We start from the raw sequence: 15,389 nt of genomic DNA, 5'->3' as shown, positions 1-15,389 counted from the left end.
TTAAAACTTAAAACCAATTTTTTTTAAGTTGCTTTAATATCTGAAATCAGATTTTGTCTCCCAACATATGTTAACATGTACTAACAATTAAAAGTACTTTTGAAGAATTTATTAATCATACTTACTGTATATTTCAACATTAGCTAATATATATTAATAGACCTGAGCTGACATGAACTAACAATGAACAGTTGTATTTTTATTAACTAATATTAACAAAGATTAATAAATGCTGTAACAAATGTATAGGTCATTGTTAGTTAATGCATTAACTAATGTTAAGCAATGGGACTATTTTGTAAAATTTTACCAAAATGGAGTTATTATGGTATATGAATTTTGTAATCAGAGAAACAAGATACTGCCACAGTAGGGTTTAGATGGACTTAAATAAAAAATGAGACATAAAATCAATAAAAAAAAGTGGTATGTAGTTGTCTGAGATTATTCATTCATGTCATTGTCTCCATCAGGATTTCTCAACATATTCTAGCTACAGCCCAAGTCAATATTCTCCATACTACAACACACACTACAACAGCCCGTACATCACCAGCAGCAACATCACACCCTCTGCCATCACCACGGCGATACCCTATCAGCACACAGATCATCCCGCTGTATCGACCAATCACAGCCCAGAATCCCACACAGGTGAGCTCTATGGTGAGAAACCATGAGGCATACTATACTAACATACTATATTATATATACTTGTGAAAATACTATTAAAAACCTAGTAAGGAAAAAAATATTAAATGGATATATTGCTGCGTTAATATCCAGATTTTTATTATGTCTTTATATATATAGGCTATATGTAATTGGAGAATAATGGTCAATATATAGGGAATACTATTACAAATATTATGAAAAAGTTACATAAAATATATAAAAAAAATACTTGAAATAAAAAATAAATAAAACATTCCAAGTTGCTTTCATATCCAGATGTTTGACAATATGTCTCCTTGTATATGTGATTTGAGTATAAAGCAAAGCTCAATATTTAGGGAATAAAAAAATGGCACTTTCCAAAAAAGTCAAGTTGCTTTAATATCAGGCTTTTAGAGTATATGCCTCTCTATATGTTATTTGAATATAAAGCAAAGAATGTTTCAATATGTTAAATAAATACTACAAAATATTAACATAACCAAATTATGCTGTATCATTTTAAAAGTTTGCATTTGACATTATTATGCATGATGTATTTTGGTATTTAATACAATATTGCTAATATTTGCATTGCTATTCAGATATTTGGTTAAACCAAAATTTATTCAGACACCTTCAGCATTTCTCACATTATCACAGTTTATTCGCTATAGTTTAGAAAATGGTAATAAAATATGACAAGAACTCAAGAGTTATGAGATCAGTTGATATTTGACTGGTCTTGTCCGTCCTTCTGTTAGACTCTCACACATGAATTATGTTGAATATCTGTCAGCTGTTAAATTTAACTACACAATTAGATAATACCAGTTTAGCTCAACCAGTGACCAAGCAATGCTTCATGTTGTTCAGTCTGTGTGTAAAAAGGTCGCATTAGCAATTACAGAAAAAACATGTAAGCAAAACATGATCAGGTCAAAGTGTCGGAATAATATTTGGTCCCAGATTTTTATAAATTTTCACTGTATGAAGAATATTAGTGTATAATATGTCATAGTTTACTTTATTTTGCTATCCTCACTTACATAAATGAACTATAGTGTCCTGCACACACTACTAAATAAATATCAAAAATTATATCTGGTGTCTGAATATTTTTTGATTTGACTGTATGTCTCTATTTAAACAACGTCATCACGTACGTGTATGTGTGTGTGTGTGTGTGTGCATATGTGTGTGTGCACCAGCAGAGTACCACGCTCCCACGAGTCCACCGACTCCAGGAAAGGATCAGGAAGGCGCTCCGGCGAGACGCAGTTCGGATGTGAAGCTCAGGGGCCGGAAACGGGCCAATGACCCCGGACCCCCTCTGGACTCTGACATTGAGGTACAGATGCTGGCATTCACGGTGTCCCTTACACAACGTCTTTCATTAACATTCCCGTGCTCCACACCACAGGGACAGCTTTCACATCCAACAGTCCAGTTGTGCAATGATGTCTGGCAACAACCTCATGATAACTCACAGGAGTAGACAACGAGTTTAAAGGGATAGTTCACCTTAAATTAATGTTTTATCATCATTTACACACCCTCGTGTCGTTCCAAACCTGTATGACTTTCTTCCGGATGCATGTTAAACAACCCGAATGTCCAATCTGTCTTTTTCATACAATGGACTGATACAATTTTTTAAAAAGCACAATACAAGTTTAAAAACTCATCTCAAGTCATACATGCTTTGAACAACAGCAGACTGAAATAAATGTGTGTTTTCTTTGCAAAACAAAAAGCTCTTCAAATATAAAGACTTAAGTATTTAATTACCAGACAAAAAACTGGAAACATATTTCTGCACAACATGTACGGTAGTGTGATATGAGATATAGAGCGTTTGCCCTTAAGCTGTGAAATGTGGATGAACTGACTACAATTATCAGACGTTTTTATCATAAACACAACATTGAGATATTATGCAGTGTTTTGTAGTAAATACTTCTCTTGATTAGTAAGCAGATTATATTTGTGCTCATGCTCATCGTGTGTGTGTGTGTGTGTGTGTGTGTGTGTGTGTAGAGAGTGTTTATTTGGGACCTGGATGAGACCATCATCATTTTCCACTCGCTCCTCACGGGGACATTTTCCACACGCTTCGGCAAGGTACAAACCAGTTCCTCCACTCGCACCACTCAACCTGACACTGCTTTAGTTCTGCTTTACAACACAATACTCTGTTTTATTGAGGGAGTTTTTAAAAAGTTGAATACAGGTGAAACTCGAAAAATTCGAATATGGTGCAAAAGTTCATTTATTTCAGTAATTCAACTTAAAAGGTGAAACTAATATATTATATAGACTCATTACATGCAAAGTGAGATATTTCAAGCCTTTATTTGTTATCATTTTGATGATTATGGCTTACAGCTTATGAAAACCCCAAATTCAAAATTAGAATATTATGAAAAGGTTTTCATAATCGTCAAAATTATAACAAATAAAGGCTTGAAATATCTCACTTTGCATGTAATGAGTCTATATAATATATTAGTTTCACCTTTTAAGTTGAATTACTGAAATAAATGAACTTTTGCACGATATTCAAATTTTTCGAGTTTCACCTGTATGTATCTTTTAATGTGGTATGTGTAATGTGTTAACAGTAATGGCATAAATCACAATATAGTTTTTTTGGCAGTTAATTCAACTCCAAAAAAGTTGTATATATTAAATAACAATGGAATAATGATTACTTTTTTATTAATCCAGAATGCATATATACTGTGTGTGTGTGTGTGTGTGTATATATATATATACACACACGCTCTATTTTTTTTTACAGTATTTTTTGTCAAATAAATGCAATCTTATATATTTATATATATATATACACACACACACACATCTTGTTTATACATTGGGGGTCGGTAAGAAAGAAGCATATATTTGTTATTTCATTTATTTATTATCAAAAGTACTGTAAAGGAAGAAATATTGTGAAAAATTACATAAAATAATAATAAAACAAATTCAGTGTTATTTGATGATTCATAAGTTCAAAAGAACTGCATTTAAGTATTTGATCTATTTTCTCCAGTAAATAAATATGGTTCCACAGCTGTTTTAGAGTAAGAAACTAAATGCGGAAGAATGAAATGAACAGTGAAAGATATAGCGAAGCTCCAGTCAAGCGGGCTTGTTATTTGGCCGCTCTGATTTGATTGACGCCACATGAACTTCTACGCAATCTCCAGGCAGCTGATGAGGAAACAATGGTCATGTTTCTTTTTCTTGGCCCGCAATCTATTTTGAATTCCCACGATCCCTTGCGGATTTGACGTGACACATAAGAGACTCTGAGAAACGCCTGGCCGTCTCGAGAGCGCAGCTCTTTTGCATTTTCTTTTTGAGGACTGCAGAAATGTTACCGTGACTAATGCGTCTAATTTCAGATCCAGGAAAAAGACTCCAAAATAGCTTATTACTCGGGCAGGAATCCACTGGAGATAAAAAAATCTAAGAAAACATCCATATAAAACTCCAGTTAAATAGGAACAAGTTTGATGTGTGTCATGACAAAGCTGCTTACCGTCTGACAAAGAGCCGCGATTGCATTGGCTCAGATTTCGCATCTTTAAGTAACGTGATATTTAACTCGCTTTTCTTTTTATTCGTACTTTATGTCAAAGCCACAAGCCCATCACTGTAAACAGCCTGTTTGAGCTGTGATTGGCCCACAGCAAGACTCGACCTACTGAATACAAAACCACTCTGAGTGTTGAAAGACGCCCGTTTTCTAATGTGTTTTTTCAAGCTGAGGTGAACGTCAGAGGTTACTGGAGTCTCTTTACCATTCCACATGCCATTTATCCTTGGTCAATATGTATACACACTTAACTTAACATCAAGTTATGTTTTTTCCAGTCCAAATTATCACAATCATTTATGGCACCCCCTCAAGAACAATTTTTATATATATATATACACATACACACACACACACACACACACATATACATGCATACATACACATATATATATATATATTAATTTTATTTTATTTTCTTATATTTTATCATATTTTATCTTATTTTTTTTATATATATATATATATATATATATATATATATATATATATATATATATATATATATATATATATAATAAAAATATGATAAAATATAAGATAAAACAAATTATGTGAAAAATATTTATTCTTCATTCTTTTTATATATATATATAATAAAAATATGATAAAATATAAGATAAAATAAAAATATGATAAAATATAAGATAAAATAAAAATAAATGAATTTTATATATATATATATATATATATATATATAAAGAATGAAGAATAAATCATTTTCATAATATATAAATATATATATATATATATAATAATTTATATTATTAATAAAATTACACACACACAAATATATATAAATTGGTAAATACCAAAAATGAACAATGATTCATTTTTATCAGATACAAAATTACAAAATAAATATATTACATTTATTTTGTATTTCCCATTGTTTTGATGGTACATTTATTTACACATGAGCTTGCCTCTAATGTACATTTAGAAATAATTTCATTTTGAAAATTAGATTTCTTTTAACCATGCCAATTACAATCAAGTTTTTACAATAAGTTTCGACTGTTGAAACAAAAAGTTACAACATTTTGGCCAGAATGTTTTTGTTTTCCCATATGTCGTAACTTTATTACAGTCCTTCCTAAAAATCCATTCTGAAATGTTCATTGGTGGTACATGTATTAATCTTCGCTTGACTGCCACCTGTAATAAAGTCGTCCATTCATGGCGGTAGATTATGGGTTATTATCTTAATTAAAGCAGGACAAACTCGCAGCTCCTCTGGCTACAGCATTCGCCAACAATGATCAGGCGTAGAGGAAGAATCGTTTCACAGTTAATCTGACACTAACCTCTGGCTGACACCTGTAGCTTGATCAACTGCCAAACGTGGCCATGTTAGCTAGTGGCGCACAATGACAGCTTATGTTAGCATGTGGCTTCACCTACAGAACGAAGAGAAAACAAGAGAGAAAGAGAAATAGCTGTAGTTTGACATGTTTCTGAATAAAACCACAGCATTCTTGCCAGACAAAAAACCTGTTGTACCGCACGCTCCTACTCCGAGTGACATAATCATCACCTGTCACTCATGCGCAAAGTTCAAACCAGGTATGAAAACTAATTTGATGTGCTCTTTATGTTTTGATCCAGGACTCCGGCAAGGCTGTTTCTCTGGGCTTGTGGATGGAGGAGATGATCTTCAACTTGGCCGATTCACGTCTGTTTTTCAACGATCTGGAGGTGAGCAAAACCACTCGGGATTGTTAAAGCCATCGTGTCAGTTATAAAAACTTTTATAATGTAAGAAGAAAGTATTAGACATAAAACTAGCACAAAAGTTGATGGTCGGCTCATTAAAAAAAAAAAAAATTCGCAGCAGAATACTGGGATTGACCAATCAGAACCAAGTATTCCAGAGAGCCATGTAATAAACTTCTCTTATTGGTCTAAATCTAAACTTGTTAGAACACCTGTCAATCCAGCTGAAATCTGATTGGCCCCTGCCCTGTCAATCATCGCTGATCTACGTCTACGCTCATTTAAAGACGTGCGTTTATTGCTTGGATTGCGCAAGATGCTCAGTTCAGTTGACTGATAAAGTTTGCGCTCTTTAACTTAACACTGTTGAACCTTCTTGACAAATACTTCTGCTAAAACGAGACAGTGCGGTTTATCTTTAAAACTGGAGGACACGTTCGCTAGCCTACTATGGCATCGTTAGATTCCAGTCGCATTTATTTTAATTATCAACAGGTAGAAAAGCTGAGGCATTTTGTTTAAAATAAAAAATAAAGACACTCACTTTATGTAGAGGGTGTGTTAACATGTTTGGTTGAAAATAAATGTATAGTTGTGATGAATAATTCACTGAAATTTCAATCAAGACATGAGCCAGAAAGAAAACAAACAGTGCAATGTCTTACACACTGCAGTAAAACTGTTAGCGCCTTCACAATACGGTTAGTACCGTTTCACATTTGAATTATCATTAAACCTGAATTTGATCATTGCAGTAAAACTCGAAGCCAGAGGTAGACTCATCATCAGGTATTTTAATAAGAATAAAGTATATTGATTATGCAATGCTAATCGAAATAGCCTTCATCACTGTAGACTACTACAAAATAATGTATTTTTGCCTCAATCTGTACAGTAATAAGAATCCTATATACACACACATAATGTATACTTATATACACACATATATATATATATATGTATATATATATATAGTATATATGTGTGTGTGTTCACTACTATTAAAAGTTAAAAAATGCAAAATTAAAAAAATATATATGTTTTTGCTCACCAAGTGTCGGAGTTTTTTTTAATCAAAAATACATTAAAAACTGTAATGTTGTGAAATATTATTGCAATCTAAAAGAGCTGTTTTCTATGTGAATATACACAGTAAAGTGTAATTTATTCCTGTGATCAAAGCTGAATTTTCAGCATCATTACTCCAGTCTTCAGTGTCACATGATCCTTCAGAAATCATTCAGATATGATGATTTGCTACTCAATAAAACATTTATGATTATTAGCAATGTTGAAATACTTTTTACAGTATATTTGTGGAAACCGAGATACATTTTTCAGGACTTGTTGATGAATATATAGTTCAAAAAACAGCTTTTATGTGAAATCAAATCTTTTGTAAAATTATAAACATCAGTTGCTAAATTAAAAGTAATCATTTCTTTAAAAAAAAAAGAAAAAAAAAAAGTCTTACTGACCCTAAACTTTTAGTGCTTGTGATGCAAAATACAAATTAATGGCTGGTAAGAAATATTTATGACTGGTGGTAAACTTTCAACAACAACAAAAAAAAGTTAATTTAGGACATTAAAGTGTTTGTTCAACAGTCCTGACAATAAATGCAAAGTCAGTGTGTGAAAAGACCTCAGTTTGCCCTCTGCATGAAGAAAGGAGGGATTAGACTCTTTAAAAGCTTTCGAGGAGGCGGTGCAAAAAAATTACAACATTTGAGTGCTTAAGTAGGGGTGTGTGGCCGCCACTGAAAAGAAGATTTGTCCCGGGGAGGAACAACAGCTCAGGGGTGGAGGGCACAGGTTTTAATCACAGCCCCTTCCCTCTTCTTCTCTTTTCCCTGTAATTGCCCTCAAATAGTCCAAGGAATCATTCAGCATTCAAATCTATTTGTCATCTGGGGAACAGAAAGATGCCGCCGGCAAAACAACTGCACAGCTTAGAAACACAAGCGTGATTGATGGCCTTACTTGCTCATTTAAAGCTTTAATTAATCCGAAAAATCAAATTAATGTCTGGTAAGGTAGCAGAATAGTTCAAGAGTGAAAAGCTCAATATTTAGGATGGGTGATTAATATCAGAGATAGGTGGTTGGAAAACAAATGTTCATGCATAATCATAAATAATACAATACAAGAACGTTGAAGAAGGAATCCACTCTGGCAACCAAATAGCAATTCACTAAAAGACCATTCGGCTTATATTTCCAACAGAAAATGTAGTAGATCTGCTTAAAGTGAAAAAATCTAGTCATTTAAGAGCTGAAGTCAGTGGGAGGTCTGCACTATGATAACATTCGGCATATCTGTGATAAATATGAAAACGTCTTTTGTCAGTGCTAAAGGCTGAGTAATTGTTTTGCATTGATTAGCGTAATTCAGTTTGTAAGACTATGCGATTCCAAATCTTTATCAAATTTACATGTGTTATGTATCGCTAAATCAACACGGAGAAGCACACTAGACAATTATCTCAAGTAAAGAGCAGATGTTCAGCTTATACATCGAGCAGCGTAATGCGTGTATACTGGCAGTCGTACGCGTGGACTCGGCCAAGACAAAGGCTAATGCGCGGCGCTAATGAACGTACGATATCGGGTTGAGATGGCGAGGTTCTGCCTGCCATCTTTCTGATATTTCATCCTCCGGTGTTAAAGGCGTCTGAACGTCTTGTGTCGCTGTGGCCTGTTCCTGCTTTTACCGTGTTCGCCTTTTTAAATATTCGAGTCTCGCTCAGCGTGGTTCCCCGAGGCTCGGCGGCGGGTGAGCTTGTCTGTACACAGTACATCACTTCACTCCACTGAAACGTATACACCTCATGCATATCTGCTTTCCCTTCATTTCCCAGGAATGTGACCAAGTTCACATCGATGATGTGGCCTCGGATGACAATGGGCAGGACTTGAGGTAGAGTATGACTTTCCTTCATCTAGCCAAGTGAGCATTTCTAATAAAATCCATATTATGTGCCATAAAGGGATCATTTTCTTCACATAATGCATGCTACTGACATGTTGAATATTAAAGGCTATTGGTTTTTATCATGGTTTCTCAATTTCTGCTTCCAGACTTTTTATGATGGACATTAATCACACGTTTAACAGCATGTCCACTGAATTATTGAAGTACAGACCTCTAGAAAATGAAATTTCTGTCATTATTTACTAACCCTCTTGTTCCAAACTATGTTGTTTCAATGAACAGTTTTTTTTCTCAGTCTCATAATTTATTTACTATGAACTGATGCTATATAAATATTCCATAAAGTACAAAAACACTCAAAAAAGTTCAATAAAAGCACTCTAAATTATTTAGTAAATAGTTTTAATTTATTTATTTATTTGTGATTATTACTGAAAATATCTAATATTTTTCTTTTAATTTATTATGCACTGATGCTATATGAAAAAGCAGCAGGAATAAAAAGTACAAAAATACACACAAAAAAAACAATAAAAGCAGTCTATATGATTTAGTAAACATCTTTTATTTTAGTTTATTTTATAATCTTGTATAGAATTTTACTCAAAATATGGTATTTAAATTTACTGATTTTTAAAAATCTATTTATTTATGTTCTGTGAACTGATACAATATGAAAAAGCAGCAGGAATATTTATTTTCAAAAAGCTGCAAAAAATACTTATTAAAGCAGTCTATATGATTTAGTGAACATGTTTTATTTAAAAAATATATATTTTATTGATTTTAACTCAAAATATCCCATATAGAAATATTCAATTTCCTGTTTTTTCTTTTTTCAATGCATTTATTTACTAAGAAATTATGCTATATGAAAAAGCATCAGGAATATTTCTTTCATTTCCTTTTGTGAAATTTGTGAAGCAGAATTCTCATAATGCTATCCTGGTTATAAAACATTATAGTCTCTTATCCCAGTTTGGAGACAGACCCTCGCCCTGGTTCCAGACAATTTACGATGGATATTAATCTCACTTTTAGGAGCATGTCAGGAGATATACTGTTTTGGTGTGTGTAGAGCGGATGTAAGCTGACCGTGTGTGTGTCTGGACTTGCAGCACGTATAACTTCGGCACAGATGGCTTCCAGAGTCCCGCAGGTGGAGGCACGCTCTGCTTGGGCTCAGGTGTTCACGGCGGGGTCGACTGGATGAGGAAACTCGCCTTCCGCTACCGGCGGGTCAAAGAGATCTACAACACATACAAGAACAATGTAGGAGGTGAGAACAACTCGGACTACGAGGGTAATTAGGGCCTGAAATATCTAGTTCCTCTTCTGAAATCTGATTGGTTGAAACACGTTGGAAGCCGTTGTAAAATAGCTGAAGTAGTGCAAACACCTGTAACCGCACGTCAGTTGGGGTCTATAATAATGCATCAACTGCAAACATTGCACAGCCAGGCTAAAGGACTGTTACTAGGTAGAAAATTTTAATAAAAGCAGTAGTAACAATAATAATTGATATTATTAATTGTATTATTATTGACCACATTAATAATATCAAGAAATAAAAATAATATTATTGTTAATAATTCTTGCAGAAATTAATATAGTTCAATAGCATTTTATTCTTAATGAGAGCAATATGCTTAGTTAAATATTTATTCATTTAAAGATGAATATTCAAATCGTTTATCATTAAGGTACACATTTAAAAATAATATTTTTACTATGGATTTTCAGTTCTTTGAAATAACGAAAAAATATTTGATGAAAGCATGGTAAAAAGTTTTCAATGCACTTTTAATGTGACCTTCAGATAACAAAAAGAAAAATATTTGAAATTTCTCATTTTAATAAAAAATGTATAAATCAGTCACATAAGTGCCTGTAGTTTTAGAAACAGACAATGATTTATTGTGCATTGGTTTCTTTTATCATATTACTGTTGTTTTATAAAAGCAGCGAGTAACTCAAGGCCGTGCACTACACTGATTTTATGTTCAACTTTACCTTGTGCCAAACAACCCTGTAAAATCACTGCAATTCACTGGTCATCTTTAAGTATTAAACTTCTGTTTGATGTTCAGTTGGATCTTAAATTGCTTCTGTAATGTTAGGTTTGCTGGGCAGTCCGAAGCGGGAGGAGTGGCTTCAGCTGAGGCGGGAGATGGAGGTTTTGACGGATCTGTGGCTGACACAGGCACTGAAGGCCCTCGCTCTCATCAACTCCAGGTATACAACAACACCGCCGTTTGAGAACGTAATAATCCAGGTTAAATAAACACGACGTGTGCGTGCTGTAGAGTTTAAGAGCAGAAACTATTTTTCACAGATACTGGATCTGGAATACTCTTTTAACAATAGGCTTACTTTACAGCAACTCACAGCAGTTTTGTGTCACTCAAACATAACAGGCTTGGCAAGCGTAGCCCCTTGATTCAACTCGGAAGAAAGGTTAAGCTTTCCTTCATACATGTAGTGACCAGAACCTGTCAAGCTTCAAAAATGAACCAAAAATCATCATAAAAGTAGTCGATATTAGAAATGTGCCCGAAGCCGAATACTGTGTTCGGAAAGCAAATGGCGCATTCTACGGAGACCCTAAAGGGACATGGTGATGGAAGAAAAAATATGAGATAGGACAAAAAATATATATATTTCAATGCTTTTGCATCCTCTCACAATATCGTATATAGTTGAGTAATTATTTTCGGTTCAGCTTGATTATCCATACATATTTTTTTAGAAAAAACAAATGCGAGTATCAAATATAATCATCAGACTTCTGAGGAAATGTTATTGTTCATCTCTCAATCATCATTGTATTGCATTGCAATCATGTGTTTTAAAATATAGAGCTTTATCAATTACTAAGACATATTATCGGCAGATATAGAGTGACGACTGATATTATTATCATTTTATGTAAGCATCAGGGAGCCTCTATCAATATGCGGGGTATTGAAATTGTTTTCGGATGCACACTTGCTTTTTACTTCCAGTTTTGAACTCGCAATCACGCGTACTGTGTGTTTAGGGAGCGGCGGTTCTGAACACACATTTTACATGTCAATGACGCTCAGGATCTGTTGCTCACCAAATCCCCCGCCATCGTCCTCAGTCAGTCATCTCTTGTTTATACTTTCACCAAGCCTCCGCTGACTGCGCTGTCCTCCCCAAACTCCCATCGGGAAGCAGCGGTGAGAAGAAGTAAGGTACACACGTGACAGTCCTGCGTCTGAAATCGTATACTCTCTTGAGTTGGTACTTATTTTGAATAAGTAATTACTTCACGACCAATAAAAAGTATGTTCTATATAGTATGAGTGTAATCTAGACGTACTACATTCACCATATTGTCATTATCATGTGACCTACTACCAGCGTCAGTTGTGTGGCTTTACCGCCACAAAACAAGTCCTCTCCTGTGGCCTCATGGGATTGTAAACCGTCCATCATATGCACACTTCAGAATCTCACCAGAACTAGAAGGTCATCCGGGTACTTTTTGCCTCCTCTTTTAATGAGCGCTGTGAATTCAGACATACTACTTTTGCTACATGCTGTTTTTAGCCTATTATATAGAAGGGAAGTTTGTGATTTTGGATGCAGAGATTGTTTGTTTTTATTACACTTGACTTCACCAAACCCACACTACCAAAGAATCATGTAAAACAGTAAACCTTGAGATTATTACTTGTGGCATTAAAACAAAATATATACAGGTGAAACTCGAAAAATTCGAATATGGTGCAAAAGTTCATTTATTTCAGTAATTCAACTTAAAAGGTGAAACTAATATATTATATAGACTCATTACATGCAAAGTGAGATATTTCAAGCCTTTATTTGTTATAATTTTGATGATTATGGATTACAGCTTATGAAAACCCGGCCCAAATTCAAAATTAGCTAATATTGTGAAAAGTTTTCATATCTGTAAGCCATAATCATCAAAATTATAACAAATAAAGGCTTGAAATATCTCACTTTGCATGTAATGAGTCTATATAATATATTAGTTTCACCTTTTAAGTTGAATTACTGAAATAAATGAACTTTTGCACCATATTCGAATTTTTCGAGTTTCACCTGTAGAAATGAGAACGTGTATAAAACTTAATTAGACAACAATTTTCTAATTTAATTAATAATTTTTCACTCAATTTCATGAAAATGTTTATTAAACATGGACCTTTATTTTCCTTAAAAAAGCGTATTTCTGCTAGTGTAGGCTCATTTTGTAAATGTAAGCAATTCATTTAGACAAGCACAAACTGGGTGTAAGATGCCGACACAAACGTACCGGCTCGGCCAGAATCGAAGTCAAGCGGAGCCGCGCGCAAAGTTTAAAAAAATTGCCATACATATACTGTACCACCACACAAAATGGCGTCTCAACACACACAACCGCCGGCACTGCGATGACGTAATTTCAGTGGGGACGCGGCGAGTATAAACCAAGCTTCACTCTCGTCACGTGATACGTGAAATCTGATGTTTTGTAATGTAACCAAAAACCACAGCAAGCCTAACCATGTCCCTTCAGGGGCTCCATAGAATGCGTTATTCATTTCCCGTGCCTGTCCGAATTCGCATCCCTAGTCCGTGTGCGCATCCCTAGAAATCTTCCCCTTCACCGAAGCTCTAAATTTGTGTATTTTTACAGTGAAATTCTGCTTTTGTAGAATTCCAGATCAACGTTTTGATTTGTGGTTGCACCACTGTTCCTTTAAGGGTGTATTCACACTAGGAAAGTCCGCTAGTTCACTTGCTTTAGTCCGGACCAAATACAATGTAGATTTTTTTTAGTTTGGTGTGGTTCGCGTTCACACTGCCCTTTTTGCAAGTGAACCAAAATTTGTAAACAAAACCACACATGTGCGAAGGTATTGGAACCGTACCAGAGATGGTTTGGAGCCGGACCGAGACCACCTCTTCTCGGTTCGGTTGTTTGGTCCGCACCCGAGTGCGATCGCTGTATTCACACCTGCCCAAAAGATCCGCACCAAGCAAGACAGGTGTGAATACACCCTAATGGTGCGTTCACGTGCTATGGAAAATATGATATTTTCCACTTGTGAACTGGTATTTACCAGTGTGTGTTGCGTTCAAGTGCTTTTGTTGTCTTAATGTGGTAAAAAGATGGAGATCCAGACCTGTTATTTAGCTAAAACTATTTTAGCTTAAAGGGTTAGTTCACCCAAAAATGAAAACTCTGTCAGTAATTACTCTCCCTCATGTTGTTCAACCCCGTAAGACTTTCGTTCATCTTCGGAACACAACCTTCTAGGTTGTATGTCACGCATCACACACACATGACCAGCGTCGGCCAATAGTGAGTCTACGTGTGACGTGCAACCTAGAAGCTTTGCGCAATATCACTGCATGAAATCTCGAGGCCCACAGAGAAGGAAATGAATAGTTGAATAAAGTCGTTATTTTTGTTTGTTTTTTTGCGCACAAAAAGTATTCTCGTCGCTTGATAAACTTAAGGTTGAGCCACTGTAGTCACTCGGACTATTTTAACGATGTCTTTCATAACTTTTGGGCCGGCCAGTTTTGATCCCTTAAGAAGCCTATGGAGGAGTGATCCAGCTCTCAGATTTAATCAAAAATATCTTAATTTGTGTCCCGAAGATGAACGAAAGTCTTACGGGGTTTGAACAACATGAGGGAGAGTAATTACTGACAGACTTTTCATTTTTGGGTGAACTAACCCTTTAAGTCATCTGCTACAGCAAGAAAATGATTTATCAAAACTCAAACGTAAATAATATGCTGTAGGCTATATTTTCTAGATCATGAATAGTACATATTTTTACCATTAACGACTCTCCGTTGCTCTCCGCCATTTTAAAAAAGGTCAAAGGTTATCTCATCTCGGCAACTCGTGCCTCAAAATATTCTACGAGCTGCCCAGTGGAAAATACCACATGAGGGGGTGTTCATGTGCATTTTCCACGTCGGCTTTTGGTATTTACCATAATTACCATAGCACGTGAACGCACCATTAGAATACACTCATTTTCCAAACATCCGTTTCTTTCTCAGACCAAACTGTGTGAACGTGATGGTCACCACCACACAGCTGATTCCTGCTCTCTCTAAAGTGCTTCTCTACGGCCTGGGAGGAGCGTTCCCCATCGAGAACATCTACAGCGCCACCAAAACAGGTTCGCTGCCTCTTTCACACCGCTTCCCTGATCTAGGAACAGAATTGTTAACGTGGTGTGCCTGTTCCAGGTAAAGAAAGCTGCTTCGAGCGCGTGACTCAGAGGTTCGGCCGGCGAGCCGTGTACGTGGTCGTAGGAGACGGTGTCGAGGAGGAGACGGTCGCCAAGAAGGTATGAAGGAATGAGTAATTATGCTGTTTTTCATGCAATTATTTTTACTATGGTTCTTTTTTAGTATCATTGTACAAACGTCCACCTTCAGTTCGTGGTTCATGTGGTGAAATCTTTACTGATTTTTTT

The 15,389-nt window shown here is 35.2% G+C and overlaps 1 protein-coding gene across 4 annotated transcripts in view; it reads left to right on the top strand.

Moving 5' to 3' along the window:
- The window catches only part of eya2 (EYA transcriptional coactivator and phosphatase 2), a 38,692-nt gene that overhangs the window by 22,289 nt on the left and 1,014 nt on the right, over positions 1-15,389 (top strand). For 3 of the 4 annotated variants that reach the window (XM_056270587.1, XM_056270586.1, XM_056270589.1), the window contains 9 exons: positions 474-654; positions 1,866-2,005; positions 2,695-2,778; positions 5,870-5,959; positions 8,837-8,895; positions 10,029-10,189; positions 11,031-11,145; positions 14,968-15,089; positions 15,160-15,260. In XM_056270587.1, coding sequence (XP_056126562.1) covers positions 474-654; positions 1,866-2,005; positions 2,695-2,778; positions 5,870-5,959; positions 8,837-8,895; positions 10,029-10,189; positions 11,031-11,145; positions 14,968-15,089; positions 15,160-15,260 — 1,053 coding nt within the window. The remainder of the gene's footprint in view (positions 1-473; positions 655-1,865; positions 2,006-2,694; positions 2,779-5,869; positions 5,960-8,836; positions 8,896-10,028; positions 10,190-11,030; positions 11,146-14,967; positions 15,090-15,159; positions 15,261-15,389) is intronic. The other variant, XM_056270588.1, reaches the window with a different exon arrangement.

Source organism: Rhinichthys klamathensis, unplaced genomic scaffold (genome assembly GCF_029890125.1).
Source record: "Rhinichthys klamathensis goyatoka isolate OS25496 unplaced genomic scaffold, OSU_Roscu_1.1 h1tg000303l_1, whole genome shotgun sequence".
In the NCBI taxonomy this organism is placed as follows: domain Eukaryota; kingdom Metazoa; phylum Chordata; class Actinopteri; order Cypriniformes; family Leuciscidae; genus Rhinichthys; species Rhinichthys klamathensis.
The sequence above is the reverse complement of the archived record's forward strand: the minus strand, read 5'-3'. Positions and strand labels throughout refer to the sequence as shown.